The sequence below is a fragment of the Eretmochelys imbricata genome, chromosome 12 (genome assembly GCF_965152235.1).
Source record: "Eretmochelys imbricata isolate rEreImb1 chromosome 12, rEreImb1.hap1, whole genome shotgun sequence".
NCBI classification, from domain to species: Eukaryota; Metazoa; Chordata; order Testudines; family Cheloniidae; genus Eretmochelys; species Eretmochelys imbricata.
This window is the reverse complement of record NC_135583.1, coordinates 25,552,640-25,574,447: the sequence shown is the minus strand read 5'-3', so window position 1 is coordinate 25,574,447 and position 21,808 is coordinate 25,552,640. Positions and strand designations below refer to the sequence as shown.

At 43.9% G+C, this 21,808-nt stretch overlaps 1 protein-coding gene across 1 annotated transcript in view; it reads left to right on the top strand.

Moving 5' to 3' along the window:
* Positions 1–21,808, top strand: part of WTIP (WT1 interacting protein) — a 108,361-nt gene that overhangs the window by 35,790 nt on the left and 50,763 nt on the right. Inside the window, exon 2 of the mRNA XM_077831432.1 lies at positions 12,029–12,130. Within this exon, the coding sequence (XP_077687558.1) occupies positions 12,029–12,130 (102 nt within the window). The remainder of the gene's footprint in view (positions 1–12,028; positions 12,131–21,808) is intronic.

The following is a 21,808-nucleotide window of genomic DNA, read 5'->3' as shown; positions in this document are numbered from 1 at the left end:
ATTAAAAACAAACATTTCCAAGCAAACTTGATTATACTTTCATGTCGCTACTACTGCAGTTGTAGTCTGAAGCTTTGGACAAATCCCTTCCATTGCCTAGTATGTGTAGCATGAGCAGTGAATTCTCATTTCTTTTGCTACTTTTTTCTTTCCTTTGGAGAGCACACAGCAAAGAACTACTGTCTCCATAAATCTATGTGAATGCACAGCTGGGCCGACTGCCTGCCCCCAACCGCCCCAATCAGCTGAACTGCACACCTGCTTCATAGCCAGAAATGTGCAGAGGAGTCAGTCGTGCATATACAGTACTAGCGTTATACCCTCTGCTATTACGGGCTGGAGTGAGAGTGGCACTTTACTCTGTCTCCCTAGCCTGCTGACTGGCTTCCTTGCTTCCCTCAGTTTGGCTTGAGGCAGTCTCAGAAACCCAAAGTTTGGGCCCCAGGTGATGAGTGGGATAGGTGAGCCTTTAGGTTTTTAACGAGGCATGTTTCCATCTTATGTCCCCACCACAGTCCGCTCATTCCACTGGGCATCACCCCAGTACTCAGTGTAAGTGGATCTCAAAATTCCCTCTCTGTGGTAAGCACTGCAACAATGGGCCTGTTGGAATAGTGGAGAGACGTGAGGTTTCTCTCTGAAGCATCACTCTCCCACCTGTTATCCAGCGTAGGTCATTATTGCTGCTGTGAGTGTTCTCTCGAAGGCTCCTCTCTTCACCCTCATGTTTGTGAATCACCAGTGGAGCTGCCCCAACTCCTGCTGACTCACCTGCGAGAGACTGTGACCCAGCTCCAAACTCTGATCCCTCTGCAAGGCAACTCAGAGTGCTGCAGCTGAGGGACTGGGCCCCCAGAACAACTCTGTCTTCCAGTGCTTAGAGAAGGAAGGTCCTTGGCCACTGACGTTAAGTCTCAAGTGAGCATGAGTCACCCCGACATTGCCTGACACAGGGCCAAAAAGTAGAAAAATGAACGACTGTTTGTAAACCAATGGGTTGATGTCACAGTGCCGATCAGAACAAGAGGGCTGTGAATCGCACCCTGCGGAAGTGAAGCAGTATCAGCATCATGAGCATCAAAAGGCAGAATAAAGGAGAGTGGTGTGGATGCACCCAAGATATATTCTTTCCCAACAGGTAATACAGAGTCAACTCAGTGCAGATAGTTAGTAATTTCATGGTTCACAGCAGTAATTTCAGGTACTATATGAAGCAATGAGCATTTACTGCACTAGCTTCAGGCTTTCATAGAAGATTAGGGTTGGAAGATATCTCAGGAGGTCATCTACTCCAACCCCCTACTCAAAGCAGGACCAACACCAACTAAATCATCCCAGCCTGGGCTTTGTCAAGCCGGGCCTTAAAAACCTGTAACGACGGAGATTCCACCTCCTCTCTAGGTAACCCGTTCCAATGCTTCACCACCCTCCTAGTGAAATCGTTTTTCCTAATAGCCAATCTAGACCTTCCCCACTGCAACTTGAGACCACTGCTCCTTGTTCTGTCATCTGCCACCACTGAGAACAGCCGAGCTCCATCCTCTTTGGAACCCCCCTTCAGGTAGTTGAAGGTTGCTATCAAGTCCCCCCTCACTCTTCACTTCTGCAGACTAAATAAGCCCTGTTCCCTCAACCTCTCCTTGTAAATCATGTGCCCCAGCCCCCTAATAATTTTCGTTGCCCTCTGCTGGACTCTCCCCAATTTGTCCACATCCTTTCTGTTGTGGGGGGGGCGGCAAAACTGGACACAATACTCCAGATGTGGCCTCACCAGTGCCGAATAAAGGGGAATAATCACTTTCCTCAATCTGCTGGCAATACTCCTACTAATGCAGCCCAATATGGCAACAAGGGCACCCTGCTGACTCACATCCAGCTTCTCATCCACTGTAATCCCCAGGACCTTTTCTGCAGAACTGCCGCTTAGCCAGTCGGTCCCCAGCTTTTAGCAGTGCATGGGATTCTTCCATCCTAAGTGCAGGACTCTGCACTTGTCCTTGTTGAACCTCATCAGATGTCTTTTTGGCCCAATCCTCCAATTTGTCTATGTCACTCTGGACCCTATCCCTACCCTCCAGCATATCTACCTCTCCCCCCAGCTTAGTGTCATCAGTTTAGTGTCTTTCACTTTCATTTGATTAGATGAATCTACTTTAAATGGCAGAAAAGCCTTCCAATTTCCAACAGCTGCTAATCAGAACTGATACGGTCTCCCATGACATCCTCCACTTGGCTGTGCTTGTAGTCCACTTGACTTGTAGCTAACATACCTCAATCCATCTGTCTAGATGTTCTTTGGGCTTATAACTGCTAAAACGTAGAGCCAGGGAAAAGCAGTGTTGGACGTTCTACAGCAGTGCAGTTTCAGATTCCCCACCATCATTTTTACTGTATCTAGGTATGAAACCACTTACCCTGAAAATACTCCAACTGGTATAAAATATAGCCTCCCATCTACTTACCATAGCTGATGCCATGAACAAATGCTTCACCATGGTGCTCTGCACTGACTCCCCAATGAATATAAAAGAGAGTCGAGGTTCTGTGGCCTGATATCCAAAGTCCTTCATTTGATTGGCCTAGCATCTCCTTCGGTGGCCATGATCTCCCATGACAGCTATATCCTACTGGAACAATGAAATTATGAAATTATTAGCCAATAGACAGAGGCTCATGAGTGAGAGAATCAGAACTGTGATGGGAATTGGAGGTAGACTGTAGAATTCATTTCTGCAAGAGATAAAACTGAGCAAAACTCATCTCTCTAACTCGCTCCCCCCCCAACCACACACACACACACACACTAAAGTAATCAAGCTATTTCTATTATAAGACGCACAGATGCTATGGGGATGGAGTGCATTTAAGTTAGTAGATTGATAAAAATAGACAGATATCTAGAGGCTGTAGCCAGTTAGTGGCAATAGCTTTATCCTGTTTCCATGAGGAAGAGAACAAGGTTGGTAGCAACCCCGAGGAAGGTTTAATAATTAAAATAGCTTCATTTCCTGGCACGTGACCTGATTCTAATTTTGACTTCATTTAAACAGTAATTTTACTAGGTACCAATGTAGCCTGGACAACATTTCTTCTCTCAGTGTAGCCAGTTCCAGCACTCTGGCCTGTGTGAGCTGTTGTTCTATTAGTCTGCACTGCCATGTTAAGTCATTACTTTCTAAAGTATCATACAGAGCTAGTTTCTGTTGTTTAAATAGAGCCAGACCACTGTTAGGCTTAGAAGCCTCAAGATTCCTGGCATGAACAGCCTATGATTTAAAACAGGGATTTAAAATGTTTACCTGCAAATGGTCTCCATTCTTTCCTGTATCACTGCGGGGAACTTCTGCATTCTCAGATGTATTCACATTTGTGTTATCTGTTGACCTTCCCCCCTGTTGGAGAAGGCAGTATGATGTAGTCTTAGTAAGCAGGTTCCTGCATCATGCTTCTCTTATCTATGCCGAAGGAGCGCGCTCTGATTTTTGTGCAGTCATGTGTGGTTACTATGCAATTGGGTATCCTCCTGCTGGATCTGTTGTGAATTGGGCTTTTACTTATTTATATTGTATATTCAGGACTGGGAAAACTTATTAGAGCCTTAGTAACTGGAGGATTACAACCTATTGGCAAGAGATAGTTTTGATAGATGAAGGTGGCGGGAGCCCTGAGAATGAGAGTTCCAGAAGCTTGGCTTTCCTCCCCCACCATCCCCAGCCACTGGAGCCTGAGTAGGGAGTGGGTTTATATTTCCTCTCAGCCTCTGAGTGGCATGTGACTTGTACATTTGAAGATCCCTCCAATGTTATTTGCTAAAAGGGAAAGGAGTTTTTCTCTCCAGTCTGTTCAGAATCTCCTGGCTGCTGCAATCCAGGTTAGACTCTGGTTGTGGTACACAAGCATTTAATCTAACTCCCTACCTCACATGTCCTTCCTCTCTTCACTGGTTGGGCCGCTGAGCACATATTCCCTTCTCTGGCTTTTTACCCTCAGTCTTGTTCAGTTAACTGTCTCTAAATTGAATTAAGACATGATGTACTTGACCCACGCAGCTTCTCTCTCCATGTCCTTGTGTGTTTGAACCTCCTGCCCTTCTACAAACCCCTGACTCACCTCTGAGCTGATGTGCAGAAAGACAGTTCTCAACTAGTGTGAGAGAGAAATGGATCCTGCAATAACCCTATGTTATACATGCCCAATCCTTTTGCTCTCCCATTGCTTTGTGAATGGGACCATGTAGCCAAAGATTTATCTGTGCCATGTGTTATTTGTTAATGCTAACTTTACCCTAATGTATAATGACAGGGCGTGGGCATTTCTTACTGTACACTGTATGTAGCATTTATCCCAGTGAGAGATGATGTGGGGGGAAAGAAAGCTGCGGTTCGTCTCTGATTCATGGCACACTGTCAAATTAAAGAAAAGAGAAAGAGGGCCAGATTTCCGTCCAACTCACACATGCTGCTCCCATTGAAGTCAGCAGGACAAATTCTGCTCCCTTTCTGAGACTCACGTTACTCTACTGACTGCCGTAGGGCTGTGCCGTTTGAGTGAGGGCAGAATTTGACCCAAGGAGAGTTCCATGCATGTAATTGAGGACGGAGGTGGACCTAAAGTGTATTTACTCACCTGCTAACCCTTTAACTGGATCACAGAAAACATGGTACCAAATTCTGGCCCATTGGTTTCTCTATCATTAGGGGACCTGGGGAAATATGTAGATCTCCAGCCAACAATTTGATGGTCCAGAGAGCACTGTGAACACCTGTCAAGAGTAGATATGGGCCCAGAAAATGCTGTTCACCAAGTCCAGGGGTGTTTTTATTACAGGCTCCAGACTGGAACTATCTCTGGTCAAAGTGCATGCTGGGGAATTCTCCAGTTCACACTGGGTCTGTCAGACTGTGATTGATACCTTTGCTCATTACATAGTGCTGTCTTCTTACCGTTTCAGCAAAGTTGGAGCAAAGTCACTGAATATATCTGAAAACATTGTCCGGGTTGATAAATTCTTAAATCAGCAACTGTCTCTCTGTGTATTAGACTGAAAACGTGTCACTGTTCTGATCTTCCAAAAAAGCAGTCACTGAGCATTATTCTTCAGCTTTGGAAAGACTTGTCCCAGTCACATTCAGATCATTGCTTTCTCAGTAAGGCAGCTTTGAGAAAGCACGTGCAATTCATCATCAGGAGGAACTGGATTAGTTTCATACTATCTGGGGAGCTGTGGGGAGTTTGCTTAGCTAATTTCAATCAAAAGTCTCAGTTTCCAGCATTAATTGTTTGTGCTCTTTTGCCGAGGTCCATTGTGCATATGTGCTTGATTATTCTCTACTTTGATTTTTTCCTTATCTTCAAGCAAATGTTAAAGTGTATGTAGTAGGAGCTCAAGGATATGCCCTAACGGAGAGCAGCTATCCCATACTCACGCCCACAGGACCTTTATATTAATGCCAGTAATGCCTTGACACACAGCATCATGTAATATCTCTCCAGCTAAAGAGTGATACCAAGCATCTATCAGACTCTGATCTCCTTGTGTCTGTATTATCTACATATGAAAATGCAGTCAATTCCATGTTGATGGGCTGTGAGGTCACACTGACTGCATTCTTTCACTGCTGAAGGCTGAGCTGGCTACTCCAGAGGAGAATTAATGGCCCCAATCCTCAGATGCGTTGGGGCTGCTTTGCACCACGCTGGCAGTGCGAAGCAACTCTACACCCTGATCTGGATACTGGAGGATTCTCCCTGCATGAGGGGATACTTGGATCGGGTAGAGTCATTGTGGCAGTGCCTATCTCATCCCTGCTTTCTGCAGCCAGGACATCCCTGTGATCTCCTAAAGAGGCTGTGGGTAGCTGGCATAAATTAGCACAATCCATGAAGTGCTCTAATTTACAATGAGCCTGGTATCAGGATAGAGCACAAAGGACACCTTTGCCCATTCAGTTCCACTCCATCCTGAGCAGCTCTGAACATTCTCAGCTGTAGGTCTGGAATAATCACACTGATGGGAAAGGAGAGACAAGAAAAGCACATGAGTTGTACAAAGGTTGGAAACAGTAGATTCAAACAGTGACACACAATAAAATTCCAGAATGTGATATGCCTGCTCCATAATAGCACATTCTTCATAGGAAATTCAACAGGCATTTAGAAATAAAGCTGAAACAAAATGCAGTGTTGCTATTAAGTATGGCCTCTTACCAAACTAATAACACACAGCCTGGGTTGCGATTGGTGGAAAACTGATCATAAATAACCTACACATTAGTGATTTTTCCAGGGCATTATGAGCTCACACCACAGCTGCATATATATTTTTCAAAATATATAAATGGAATTATACATGAAATCTTATTAGAATGCCAGTCATCTCTGTGGTCATTCATTCCTGCAATAAATGACCAATCTTTTAGAGAAAGTGAACTAAAAAACTGACAGCTACTCATAATGAATCATATGATGGGGAGAGCTGTGTAAATAAACCATTCACAATCAAAAAATTCACTTGCTTCTGATGGTGAGGGTGACCAGATGTCCCGTTTTTAAAGGGACAGTCCTGTATTTAAGCCCTCCTGCAGGTGTCCCAACTTTTTCTTAAAAACAGAAGATATGGGACAATTTGCCCATCTCCCCACCATCACTACTGGCGGATCCTGCTGCTGGCCAGATCCCGGCACGCCAGCCACCCGCCCACCAGCAGTGATTGGGATGGGGGGGTCCAGTGGCCGACGATGGGAATGGGTGTGCAAGGCTGGTGGTGGGGCGAAGATGCAGCGTGCGGGGCCAACCGCTCCCCCTGCTGGTCCATCAGCACTATCTTAGCTGCATGCAGACTCTCGGCCAGTAGGGCCCTGTCCCGTTTCTGGCCATCTCTGGCTGTGAGCTGCAGTGGCTGGTGAGTGCAGGAAGGCACCAGGCAGCGGCCAGTTATGTGTTGCTTCTGCAGCCCACCCATCAACCCTTTATGTGCTCCCCCTCTCACTGTCCTCTCCCTGCTTTGCCCCTCCAGCCCTGCTGCTCCACCAGATCCCCCCGGGCAGGGTGCATCCCACTCCCAGTCCTGCACGGAGAACCAGACACTGGTCAGAGCACTGAGCTCACCAGCAGCCTGGCTGGCAGGCTCCTTCCTTCCCCCACTGCCTCTGGCTGGGCTGGTGCCCCAGGAAAGCCCAAGACCCTCCGGCCTGGGGTGCTGGCCAGGAGGTGCTGAGACAAGCATGTGCCAAAGCTCCGCAGAGCATTGGCATGGGGAAGACTCTCCACCCCTCAGCTAAGCTCTGGAGTGGCAGGGGGAGGGGGGAACACCGGTGGGGGGGAATTTCCAGCCTGTTCATGTCCCAAACCTGCAGGCTCAACAGCTTAGCACCGTCTTCAGCCCCCAGCCCTGGGTCCTGCCCTGAGCGAGCACGGGGCTGCTCCATCCCCTAGGCGCCCTCCCCTGCTGAGTCACCTCTCTGGCTGGAAAAACAAGGAGGAGTCCTTGTGGCACCTTACAGACCACCTCTCTGGCTGGGTTCGCTGAAGCCCCTGCAGTCAGGTTCCAGGAGAGGTGTGTCTGTCCCGGAGGCCCAGCAAGGCATGGAGGGCAGAGAGTGCTGGGCAGGGAAGGTCAGGTCAGTTGGTCGGTCGGTCAGTCACCCCTGCTGTGTGAGAGAGGTGTACGGGAGTGTGTGTGTGTCACTCTCCCTGTGTGTGGGGGGGAGAGGGAATAGGGGTATGTGTGTCACCCCTCACTCTGTGAACCCTAAAGCCTTAAAGATAAGAAAGTAAATAAAAATAATCCAACGACGCAGTGTTTCTTTTTAACGGAGGCTCAGTCAACTTGATGTCCATTTGAAGGTTTGTACTGCAAAGTTCTGACTGATTGTTATTGAACTCGCTTGAATACAAGTAATTTTACCGGGTGTCCTGTATTCAGCATAGGGAAATATGGTCACCCTACTGATGGTCCAGTGGGTTAACAGATTAAAAAAAATGAGGTGATCGCTTTTATATGCCATGATGGATCTTGACTGTAGTAGGTCTGGCATTTAATGACATTTGTGAATGAGATCGCAAAGAGAGACATTTCAGGAAAATGTAGACTATTGATTTCTGCCATCCTTGAAGTACAAATCAGCAGGAAAAGGGCGAAGGTGTGTCTGTATACATGAATATTCCACCTCCTAGTTGAGATGTCAGTGGCAGTCAGTCACAAGTGCACTAATGTTATGAAGGGGCGGACAGAATGGGTGAAGATGGCTGGTGGTAGTGACAGGAACTCTGAAAGGGTTGTTCTTATCTGGGTCTCTTACCCCAAATAAAATGAAAGGTTGACCAGGGCCTTAAGCTAAAAGAACAGACTGTGTTTCAAAAGTGAATGTGTGACTATTGTATTGTATGTCCAACCCTTCCTGCCCCAGGGTGCCTCTAGGGTGTTGTAAGGACATAAGAGACCAGGCTGATTCTAGAGTTTCCAGTAAGTTACAGGGAAGATAGAGGGGTTCACTGGTTACTCTCACTGCTCTGACAGTGGCTTTGTCATATGTGGGGTCTGTTGCAACATTAGTTGAGTGAAGTGGCTGCACTTTTGGATCAGAATGTTACAGAGGGATCAATAACTTTCACCAGCAAATGAATCATTAACTTATAGTAAATAATAGTCCTCTTACCTTTTGTAATCATTGGTAAAAAAAAAAGAGGTAATAGTTGAGCTCCTGCAGGTAGTCAACCTACTACAGTAAAGTTCTCATTTATTATATTAAATCTGATTTCATACTTAGCCCCAGAATCAACATTTTCTTACAATTTTGTTTACAGGGCAGTTGGATAGATCTCTCTGGAGGAGTTTTGGTATCACAGGGTTAATTTAGGGCATTGAGATTCAATGGTATTAAAAGGAAATTGTCAGGTACTTCAGCACCAAAAACTTTAAAGGTTTCATAAAATCCAATATTAATAGAAACAGCTTCATTATTATTTTATTTAAATGAGGACAATGTTTTGCTTAGGTTTAAATATTCCCCTGCTAGCGCATGGGAATCAGACAACAAAGGTGAAACTGACTAGTCTATTTTCATGATCTGACATAGGTGAAGTCAGTTAAGAGTATAAATGTTGAAAACTACATGCAATTTGTAAAACTCTTTTTATTTAAATATAATAATTTGTAACACAAAGGAGTTTTTTCAAAATATACTTTTTTAACCCATTATCCCTGTACGTTAGTCAAAATACACAACCATAGGGAGAGACAGCAACATTAGTGCTGTACCAAAACTGGTAATTTCTACTCCAGAAAGAGGAGGAGGGGGGAGGAGAAATCTCTTTGGAGGTATATGGGGAGGCCAGAAAAATTGGTTTCAGAGTAGCAGCCGTGTTCGTCTGTATTCGCAAAAAGAAAAGGAGGACTTGTGGCACCTTAGAGACTAACAAATTTATTTGAGCATAAGCTTTCATGGCTACAGCTCGCTTCATCGGATGCATTCAGTGGAAAATACAGTGGGGAGATTTATATACACAGAGAACATGAAACAATGGGTGTTACCATACACACTGTAAGGAGAATGATCACTTAAGGTGAGCTATTACCAGCGGGGGCGGGGGGGAGAAGACGGGGGCGGGGGGGGAGAAGACGGGGGCGGGGGGGAGAAGACGGAGATGGAGACGACACCCTTTTGTAGTGGTGATCAAGGTGGGCCATTTCCAGCAGTTGACAAGAACGTCTGAGGAACAGTGCGGGGTAGGGGGGCGGAATAAACAAGGGGAAATGCATCCGATGAAGCTGTAGCTCACGAAAGCTCATGCTCAAATAAATTTGTTAGTCTCTAAGGTGCCACAAGTACTCCTTTTCTTTTTAAGGGGAAATAGGTTTACTTTGTGTAATGACCCATCCACTCCTAGTCTCTATTCAAGCCTAAGTTAATTGTATCCAGTTTGCAAATTAATTCCGATTCAGCAGTCTCTCGTTGGAGTCTTTTTGAAGTTTTTTTGTCGAAGAATTGCAACTTTTAGGTCTGTAATCGAGTGACCAAAGAGATTGAAGTGTTCTCCGACTGGTTTTTGAATGTTATAATTCTTGACGTCTGATTTGTGTCCATTTATTCTTTTATGTAGAGACTGTCCAGTTTGACCAATGTACATGGCAGAGGGGCATTGCTGGCACATGATGGCATATATCACATTGGTAGATGTGCAGGTGAACGAGCCTCTGATAGTGTGGCTGATGTGATTAGGCACTTCATCTGGGTTCTAGCCCATGAAAGCTTATGCCCAAATAAATCTGTTAGTCTTTAAGGTGCCACTGGAATCCTTGTTGTTTTAATAAGATTTAAAGTTACCATATGTATAAATGTTTGCAGGATCAGGGCCTTAACCAGCATACAAGTAGCTTAATTACAGAAGATAATTGAAGCAAAAGTGTATTTTATGTTCTTCTAAAGTAATTTCAAAATCACATTGACTTTATTAATTTACACTACACAATTAAAGAGACAAGGTGGGTGAGGTAATATATTTTATTGGGCCAACTTCTGCTGGTGAGAGAGACAAGCTTTCGAGCTACATAGAGCTCTTCCTCAGCATCAAAAGCTTGTCTCTCTCACCAACAGAAGTTAGTCCAATAAACGATATTACCGCACTCATCTTGTCTCTGTAATATCTTGGGACCAACACAGATACAGCTGCACTGCATACTGCACAGTTAAATCAGGCAAGTCATGGACCAATGGACATATCAGGAAAACAAAAAATAATCTGTATGAAACGAGGTAATTTTGTACCAGTGTTTTATGTATTAAATTCCTTATTAAAGACACAGAGACAAATTAATCTCTGGTGTAAATGGCCACAAATCCATTAAAATCAAGCATGTCAGGGATTAATTCAATGTTGCTTCAAGAGTTTTAGGAGACACATTTGACCTACCTTAAAATAGTTACAATCTCATCAAGAAAAGTATCTGAACAATGGAAATTTGCCAGTTCTATATAATCAGCCACCTATCACTCCCTTACCATGAGAAAACTAACCACAATCTTTGTAGCACCTACCCAAATCACAAATCTTTCTCTGAACTCTGCAGCAGCAGTAGCTAACTGGCATTGCCACAGCTATGCTGGGATCTTCAACTGTTCTCTTGTAAAAAACTGATACGAATTGCCATTGATTTCAATAGGAGCAGGAGCAGATCTTTAGGGTAGAATCCGGACACCACTGAAGTCAATGGCAGAACTCCCTGCCAGGTCTGCACCATTAGGGTCTGTCTTCAGTGGAGCCTGGAGGTGTAATTCCAGCTTTGGTAGACATACGGGTGCTAGTTCTGAACAAGCTATCTTGCTAAAAATAGAAGTATAGCTCCTGCAATATGCACTAAGTAGCCCGAGTAGAATCCAATCTGAAAACCCAGATTCCAGGGGGTAAATGTCTTGCTCTTTGTTTTGTAAAATTCCCAGTGTGTAGGGGCTAAGTATTACTAACAACAGAAAGTTAAAAAATGTTACATATGACTGACAGGGTCATTTCACTGAGCTCCTTATGGACTTCAGTTCACTATTGATATGGTGATTACTTTATTGGAGAGAACAAAATAAATGCTTTTTTTTCTATGACACTGTTTGACCATATTGTTTGTTTTACTGGTAATGCTGAATGTAACATGTTGTGCTGAGATCACTTACCTTGTATAGAAGACCGCTGCTGTTTTTCTTTGGAAGTCCGAATTCTTTCCAGCGGGCATTCAGATTTCCTGTCCCTTCTCTACCTGTCTCCGGGGGATTTTTGTGCTTTTTGGCCAGCCTAGCTCTTCATACTTTGTTTCACCAGCCACGCTAGGATTTTCTGCCTTTTATTTTTGATTGGTTTTAACGTAGTCATTTCACTCAAGATGCCTGCCACCAGTTCTGGTGTCTGGATTCTATCAGGATCATTAGTTCATGGTTTTCGGGCTTGATGAGGGTACAATAAGTGTTTACAAATCAATAGCCATCAGCTGCTTTTTACAACTGCTGAGGATTCTGATGTTAAGTCTCTTTCTTCTTCCTAGGTATTTGTATAAAGTGTGGAAAGGGCGTCTATGGAGCGAGCCAGGCTTGCCAAGCAATGGGTAACCTCTACCACACCAACTGCTTCACATGCTGCTCTTGTGGTAAGTCAGATCTATGGTGTCTAGTGGCTTCCTTCCAATGTATGTATTCGTTTAACATCTAACGTACAGCCTAAGGCCTGATCTTGCAGCCCTTACTGAGGCAAAATTCCCACTCGCATCACCAGCTTCAAGGCTGGTGATTAATGACACTGAGCATGCTCCATCTCTAAGCATCCAGCTGCACTTTCTTAAGCAAGAGGACATAAATCTAATACTTCATTGACATTAAGTGTTACGTTTTCAAAGGGGCTTCGGCCTGGCCTCTGTGGTACTTGGTGTACATAAATCCCTTTTTGTGGAGCTTTATGTGCATTATAATTTTTGCACACAAACAATAGAATTGATTCAGGCAAAATTCATTTTATGCACATACAAATGTTTGTGCATTCAAGCATGTACATGCACACATAATAATGCACAAAAATTGCACGTGCATGTTTGAATGTGCACAGATGGAGACCGCATGCTGAAAATTCAGCTCTAAAACTGCTACAGCATTTGGTGGCAGTTGTTCTTTAATTCTTTCCTCCAAAACTTCCCATGCCCCTTCCAATAGCTTGTAGGATTTCTTTGAATCTGCAGGCATGTCAAAGGAATGGTGTCCACACACTGTATGTGATTTTTAGCAAAAAAGCATGGCTTTGCTACTGAGAAACTCGTCTGTTTTCAATTCATGGTGACTCACATTGATGTATTTTAACAAGACAGATATTCTCCCTGGTCTGAAGACCTCATAAATGTTAGAAAATGGAGCCAAAGCTCTTAGAAGTGGGTGCCTAAAGTTAGGCAATGACATCCATATTTAGGCACCTCAGTGGCCTGTGTTTAAGAAGTGCTAAGCACACACAAATTCCCATTGATTTCAATAGGAGCTGCCAGTCATCAACTCTGAAAAATCAGTTCATTTTTACTGAAGTGCCTCAATATGGATTTACATTTGTAATTTATGAATGTTAGCCTTGCTGTAAAAGATCTTGTTGCGATACATATACACAGACAGAAGGCTGAGCATCAGTGGAATATGCAGCACATAAATTGTTTTTAAAAAGGATTAATTAAGGATTAGAAAAAGAGTAAAAGATCATTGGCATAGAACCAAACAACTTTCTAGTGAAAAGACCATTGTAAAGTTCACTTATGAAAGGAGAGTTGAAGGTTTGGCGTTTTTTCTCTCTTTCAGGCTTTGTACAGATAGATAAATATCTGTTTTAAAAATGAACATAGAATTTAAGGAACCTTATAAACCACTTTGGACCATGATCAGGTTCTAAAATAAACTTGCCTAAAATTTAAGGGTAATTTGCTCTCCAAATATGCCACTGACTGAGCGGCAATTTTGCTGGCTCCCAAAGTGAATGAAGTACTTTAGGCAACCTGCTAAGCAGAGGATGACAAAATACAATATCAGATAATATCTATCCAGTCATCACCAAAATTAAATTTAACCTAATTACGTGGAGCAAATTACAGCTCCCTCCACATGGCAGAACACAAATGATAAAAAGAAGTCAGGACATACGTTGACTGTCATAAAGATTTCTATGTAAGTCATTCTGTTTTTCAACAGAATGTTTAGAGGCAGGGGAAGGTATTTTATTAACAAAATATAATTCTCGGTTAGTTGTTAAAATGCAGCAGTAAACTTTCAGATTGACCTCCCAGTATGTATGTGGCCGATGTACATCTAGCTGAATGCAACGTAGGACTTGACCACGCATAAGCCCAAATAGTGCTAGCGGAATTCCGTGATTCACATTATGGCATATGAGTCACTGCATATTACACTAGGTAACAGTGCACCATGTTGTCCTGTGAGCTTATCATTACGGTATTCTTATGCTAGAATGCCCAAACCCTGATCAGAAAGAAAGAACACTTTTTAATTTCTTTTTGTCTACCAGCTTGATTTCTGCAAGATTCACGTTAAAACAAAGTTTGTCATGGATCCTTTGTTCTTTCTAACATAGTGCATTTGAATGGTAGCTGTGTTATTGATATTGCAACACAGGTCTAATTGCAGGTGAAACATGTTTAATCAAAGCATACATTCAGTTACTTACAGAGATGAGCCAAAAATTGAACCATTTCTCTGGACCTCACTTCCCTGATCTTTGGAAGATTTCTAAATAGGACCAAACCCAACCCAACTTGACAAGATTTTTACCTAAACAAAACCACTCATCAGCTTCATTCTTTATTTAGGGTAATGCGATTCTAGGAATTGCTTTAAAAAACAACTCAACTCCCCTCAAACATTAGGCAAACCAGTACTGGAAGGAGGGCTAGTGGATCCAGACCTAAGGAACAAGGAATGGAGGCCATACAGGACTGTCTTCTGGAAAGCAGTGACTCTAAAAAGGATTTAGGGGGCTTAGTGGGCAAACAACTGAATGTGAGCTACGCATGCAATACTGTAGCAAAAAGGGCTAACGTGATCCTTGGATGTATAAGCAGGGAAGTAGTGAGTAGGAGTGGGGAGGTGATTCTTCCTCTCTGTGTGGCATTGGTGAGCCCAATACTGGAATAGTGTGTCCAATTCTGCCATCCATGTTTTTAAAAGAATGTTGGGAGACTGGAAAGGGTGGAGAAAAGAGCCACAAAAATTATTTGAGGGCTAGAGAAAATACCTTACAGTGAGAGAGCTCAATGTGTTTAGCTTATCACAAAGAAGACTGAATGCTGACTTCATATCTGTGTATAAGAACCTTCACAGGGAGAAAATACTGGGTAGTAAACATTGCTTTAATCTAACCGAGATTAGTGGCATAACAAGAACCAATGGCTGGAAGCTGCAGAATTCAAATTAGAAATTAGGCACACATTTTTAATAGCAAGGGTGATTAACCATTAGAGGAAACTACCAAGGAAAGTGGTATATTCTCCATTAAGACTGAATGCATTTCTGAAGATCTGTTTTAGCCAACACAAGTTATGGGGGTTTAATACAGACATAAGTGGGTGAAATTTTATAGCCTACGATATACAATATGTGAGACTAGATGATCTAATGGCCCTTTCTGGCTTTAAATTCTGTGACTCAATGAAGAGATACGATCAGGCATAGATACAGTTCTGGTAATTTGGCCTAATAAGGGCAGCAGTAAATGCTGTGCAGAAGGAAGATACTGCTACTCCTTTGGAACATTAATTTTCCTTCCGAAATTCCAAGATCTGTGCTTTCCACTTACACAGATCTTAGAAACCTCGGATAAGCAAGGGTCATCTTTCCTCTTCCTTCTTTGAAAACAATAAGACATGGTCCAAACTTTCCTCTAGGAGATACCAGTCCTGTTTTTCACTAAATGGTCTAGACAGTGTAAGGTAGTTAGTTAATGGGGAGAAATATGCTAGACCTGGAGACCTCACAAAGCACATTTAATTAAGATAAACGCCCAATATTTAACTATTCAAAGATTTAAAAATTAGATTTCAAACCTTAGGGAAATGTGGCTTGGAGACTACTTACGGAGAGTGAAAGGGTGATAATGAGCCTGCATGCTTGATGTGGAAAACCAATGTAATTATCTGGATAAATGGGAAAAGACTCTAGATGAAGAAATTCCCCTTGAGTAATGAACGGCACCTGATTTGGCATCGAACAACTTCCACTTCCACATGTGAATTTTTTGTTTCAATGGTAACCGATACATTATTGGCTAAAGAAAATCTACAAGGAACATCAGGAGATTGCTAGAAGGACCGTTTCCTGAAAGATACCTTCAATTCATAATTAGCAGAAAAGCTCAAAAGTACAAAAATATTGGTGAAGGATTCCTAACCTCAGATGGGCTAGCACAGAATTATTAGGTTTTAGGGCCAGATTTTAGCAAGCTCAGCACCCAGTGTGTATTGATTTCTTTTGAAAATATGGTCCCATTAGGTTAGCCGTGCTCTAGAAATATATAAGATAGATGCAAATATTAGTAAATGGACAAACATGGAATTACTTTGTGATTAGGGCTCCATGTCTGTCATGGAGGTCATATAAGTCACGGATTCCATGACTTCTTCAGGGGCCAGTGTGGTTGCCCAGGGCCGCCCAAGCAGCAGTCCCCGGCAGGCAGGCTGGAGCAGCTGCAGCCCCGGGCAGTGGTCCCCATCTGGTGGGCCAGAGCAACCGTGGTCCCCAGCAACTGGAGCCGCTGGCCCCAGGCACCCCCCCCGAGTAGCCACCACCCCCACATGCCCTCCAGCAGCAGCAGCTCCCCACACACACACCCAGGACCCCCCCCCCATTTAAACATAGGCATTTTTACTATAAGTCATGGACAGGTCATGGGCCATGAATTTTTGTTTATTGCCCGTGACCTGTCCATGCCTTTTACTAAAAATACCCGTGACTAAATCGTTGCCTTACTCATGATACCCTTGGACTTCCTGTTAAAAAAACACAGAAAATTGTAATTCTTCGATACACCACAGTGTTAGCCCATTTCTAGTAGTCTTGGAGGAGGCCCCTGATCATGTCTTGATTCAGAAGGCCTGGGACATCCTCATAATAAAAAAATCTTGCAGATCTGAGCACAGAGAGAGGATGATAAAGCAAAAATGCCAGAGACCTGGGAAGTAGAGACCTTTTAATGTAAAATAATGACCTATGTCTGCCTCTCTGTTAGTAATACTTGGAATAAGTGAACTTAATGAATGTTAAACCCTAGCTCCTGTGATCTGTGGCAGTTGAGGACGTCTAGCATCTGAGCCTCAGGCTCCTTTGGACAGTTTTTATCTATATGTGGCATTGCTCCATTTTTGAATGGCGCAGACCCTCAGCTCCTTTCATAATAGGACATGCCTCTGAGAGATGCTCAGTTTTCTATACGTCAGGTAACCCCCTTCTGGTAAGGTGAAAACCAGAGCTCTCTGGTTTCAATGGGGTGTGACTGCACAATGTAACCCTTCCTACAGAATCACTCAGAGAAAACTATTTCAGCTTGTAAAGATTTTTTTTTTTAAATGCTGGGCCAAAAATCTTCTCTCAGCTATTACAGTGCTGAAACTGTATTTTGGCCTTGATTCAGTAAAACACGTAAGCATGTGCATAAGTGCTTTAGGTTACTCATGTGTTTAAGTGCTTTGCTGAATCAAGTAGGCTTGGAAGGATTAGATTTTTATTGGTAAATGTCGGGAAACTTTGGTTTCACAGTGCATACACAAACCGTCCTCCCGCCCACACCTTACCCCCACCCCTCTCTCTCTCTAGATAGATAGAAAAACTGAAAATTTAAATCGAGACAAATCTAAAAAAAAGCTTAAAAATAAACATTGATATCTGTCAAAAAAAATTTTAAAAATCAGCTTCTGCCAAGCCTATCCTCAAGTAGCAGAGATGAGAATTTACCCGGCAGCATACACTGTTCTCTCTCTTTAGAATTAAGCATTCGTATGGCCAGGAACACTTGCAGAACACAAGAGAACAGTTTATCCCTGAAATGTTCAACATCTAATCCCAAGTGGTGGTATTTCAGAACATGGGAGCCCTCTTGAAAGTGTAGTGTCCTTGCAGTGGTGTACTCTTAAGTGTGGGTGATGGGATACAGGTATTTATGGATTGTCTTTGCGAGTGATACATGTTGCAGAAAGTAACAATGCCTTTAGTTACTGTTCCGAGTCACCAGGTTTCAGCAGACAAGGCACTCAAACCTTTATGTAAGCAGTATCACACTAAAATGTTAAGCTATTTTAGTGATGTTTTAGTCCAATATTAATGGAAATGCTCCTGTTGTAAGAGCTATAGGAAAAGAATCTTTATAGTGAAGGATATCAATTTTATATTTATATTAGTTTCAGATGATGATGGTAAATTTGCAGAAAATGAGCTACAAGGAACTAAGTTTAAATTCCGTACATTTCACCAATGACACTTTCTCCTCATTCACATAAAGGCAAATGTTTGAACATTCCTTTTGCCTTTAATCCCCTCACCTTCTTATCTACGCACTTGCTATCCATGGCTCCACGAAGTCACAGGACCTCCTTTTCAACCTCCTCCTAGCCCTGGCCAAAATGGCCATCTACAAGACCAGGGAGAGGAGGTTGGCAGACGGGATCTCCTGTGACACTGGGGCCTATTTTCTATCCTCCGTCCACTCACGCATCTAGGCGGAGTTCCTGTGGGTGCTGTCCAGGGTTCTCAGTTTGGTGTCCTCATCAGGTTCCCTTCGTTTAGCCCTCTGACCTCACCCTTGTCCCTGTTCTATCTTTGTCCCCCGTACTCACTTAGAATCCCGGACCTGTGGATACTCCCCTTAGGCTGGGGGGAGGTCCTTGAGTAGTGGGCGGGCTCTCCCCACCCACTTCCTGGATCCCAATAGGATCTCTCCTTCAATGGGTGATTTTAAAAGGCCCAGGAAATCATAGCAAGCCTACAGCAAATTGTACAATCAGAAGCCTACAGCAAATTGTACAATCCCAAAGGTGTGCAGTGCGTTTCTTTCCTAGCTGTTGTTGATCAGACTGGAGCACTCACTTGGGTTTTTATACAGAAGTTGAATATAAAAGTGACAACATGCAAGATCTCACAATTCCAGCTGATAACTGACAGTGCTGGCTGTTTCCAGCGTTTTGAAAGCTCATTGCTGGAACCAAGTATAAACGCACAAGGGTGTATTGTGAGATTATAGGGGAGTGTGGCAGCACACAGCCTTGGCAGCAGCTCCAAGAGGCATGGTATGGGTCTGCACACAACAGTGGTCGCTGCCAACCTCAGAGCATAGTCTCCATTCCTGAAATAGTTTGTGTCCTCCAGCTGGCATAAAAAATGAGTGAGGTTTTGACTTTAGATTGCAAACTTTTCGGGGTAGGGATCATGTCCACATTTATGTTTATATAGGGCCTGGTATAATAGGGCCCAATCCTGACCTGACACCTTTGGGTGCTATTGTAATATAAATGGGTGTTAAAATAATTACAGCCATCCCCTGCTTGTCATGCCTGCCTAGGGGAGTCTATCAAAGGCTAGAGTTACTGAAAAAGTTCTTTTGCATATTAGGTAACTGGGAATGAACCTTGTTTTTTCCCAATAGTAATATCCATAATATCTTTGCCTTCATGGCGTGTTTCTGAGAGCTCGGATGATTTTTAAAATTCTTGAACTCCCAGCAGCATATTCGTGTTCTTCTTTTCTCATGGCACATTTGTAAGTACAGTATACTAAGCCCTATATAAACATTGAGGCTTCCTAGCCATATTCTGAAACACCAGTGTGTCTTGACACATCCTGGAAATGTGATGTGTGTGAGGCAGGTGATTGATGTGGGACTCAGTGTGGGCTAAATATTTTGGAAGGGAGTGAGTTCAGCTAAGAAGAATCACTGAGGCAGCTAGTAAAACAGTAACCTCTTAGCTATAGATTAGGTCCAGGTCAATATGAAGCTCAACACTTGTCTTCTCTGCACTTGGAGGGGATGGGACAAGTAGTTGGCAGAGTTCAGAAAAATATAACACATTTTAGACCTGCTTTTGATTGCACCCTGGTGAGATAGCCTGGAAAAAGGAAATGAAGGTGAGAATTGGCTTTGACTGCATTAGACGCTCAATCAGCCAGTCACTCAGATTTGTCTTTCTGAGGCTTTGTAAATCTTTATAGAACAGAACACACAGATACTATAGTAATGCTAACCGCGGGGTGCAGGTAATTTATGTTCGCTTACCTTATGGTTCCATTATGAATTAATATCAGCAAAGGAACTGAAGCCTCTCTCCACTAATGAAAAGCCCAGCTGAGCACCTCCTATATCAGAGGTGGGTAAACTGCAGCCCATGTGCCACATCTGGCCTGCGGGACCCTCCTGCCAGGCCCTTGAGCTCCTGGCCAGCGGAGGTTAGTCCCCTGCTGCCAGCTCCCCTGCTCTCCCGCCTCCCCCACAGCCTCAGCTCACTGTGCCACCAGCACTCTGGGTGGCGGGATTGCGAGCTCCTGCCAGGCAGCACGGCAGCGTGGCTGGCTCTGGTTGGGTGGTACGGCTGCCAGTCCTGGTGCTCTTAGTGACATGGTAAGGGGGCGGGGAGTGGGGGGGTTGGATAAGGGGCAGGGAGTCCCACGGGGCAGTCAAGGGACAGGGAGTAGGGGGCGGTTGGATGAGGCAGAGGTTCTGGGGCACGGATGGGGAACAGGGGGTGTTGGACAGGTGTGGGAGTCCCGGGGGACCTGTCAGGGGCCGGGGGTGTGGATGGGGTGGGGCAGTCAGGGGATATGGAGCAGTAGGGGTTAGATAGAGGGTAGGGTCCCGGGGGGGGAGTCAGGGGACAAGGAGCTGGGGGGGTTGGATGGGTTGGAGGTTCTGAGGGGGGTAGTCAGGGGGCGGGAAGTGGGAGGGGGCAGATAGGGGGTGGGGGCCAGGCTGCTTGAGGGGGCACAGCCTTCCCTACCCGGCCCTCCATACAGTTTCGGTACAGTTTTTGGCCTGATGTGGCCCTCAGGCCAAAAAGTTTGCCCACCCCTGTCCTATATGGTGCTGGGTACCTTAACCTCCCATTGACTTCAAAATGTTTCCTTGGTCTATGACCCATTGCTAATCTGACATCATTTTTGGCTTTAGGAAAAGCAAGAATATTGCAACACACAGGTAGATTTGAGAGGGCGGAAGTGTTAAGTGTTTCAGACGATCAACACAGGCACAGATTCTGGTAGAAAATCTCCTGCACCCCAGCACAGTTTGCAGTCTTGCTTTCTCAGACCTTGTGCCCCTCTGTTTTCTTAGCTGTGCCCTGACCCAGCAAACCGCTTATGCACATGCTTGGTTTTAAGTAACTGACCTGCCTTGTTGGTCATGCCCCTTCCACCTCTCAGGGACAGCCACCATGAGCCAGTATGTTTTTAAAGGTGTTAAGCCCCCTCTTCATAAGTGTTTAAAAACATGTGAGTTAAAACCTATTAGTTAACATGTTTTTACACATGACTAAGTTTCCTAGTCTAGGCAAGGCCCTTGTCTTCAATGGAGTACCTCAGGTGCTTAAAGTTAAGCAGGTGGTTAAGCTCTTCTTTACTGGATGGACATCTTAATGCATGGCATCTCTTGTCTCCAGTGGCTATATTAACAATCAGTGTTCACAGAAATGAAGAGAGAGTCCCAGTGAGAGGTTGTCTCTAGGTAGCTAGACTACTGGAAAGTGGAAAAACAAAGCACTTCCCGTCCCTATTTTTCATTATCAGAAGGCAAGTGATGAATAGTTGGTGGGTGGTACGCTCTCTGTCTCCTGGTTTCTGTGAAAGATATTAATTGTGCTCTGCTATTAATTATTCCAGCATTAAATGCCTGGCCTTTGATGGTTATTTTAATTGGTGGGGGGTGCTCAGCAGCTAATGATGGAAACTTTTCTCTGGGTACATACCCATATTTTTATTTCTCTCACAGTATTTTTGTATTCCTAATGTGGAACTGATTGCCTCAAGGACCTATAGTAAAAACAAACATACTATAATTAGCAAAATTTCTGCCTCTGCTTTTTATTTTTAAGAATTATGGTAAGTGCCGTGGAGAATTTAATCATTTTCCTTGCAGAATTTGTGTTTGGAATACCACCTCTTGTTAACTGGGGCAATAAACTCTGCTGAAACCCTCTTATTGTCCTATCAGCATCGTGTCCGCCTAGTAGCTGCTGGTGTATGTGCTGCCTTTGCTTCTCTTAGTCTGAATCCCACTTCTCTCATGACTCATCCTTTTTTTTCTTTTTTTTTTC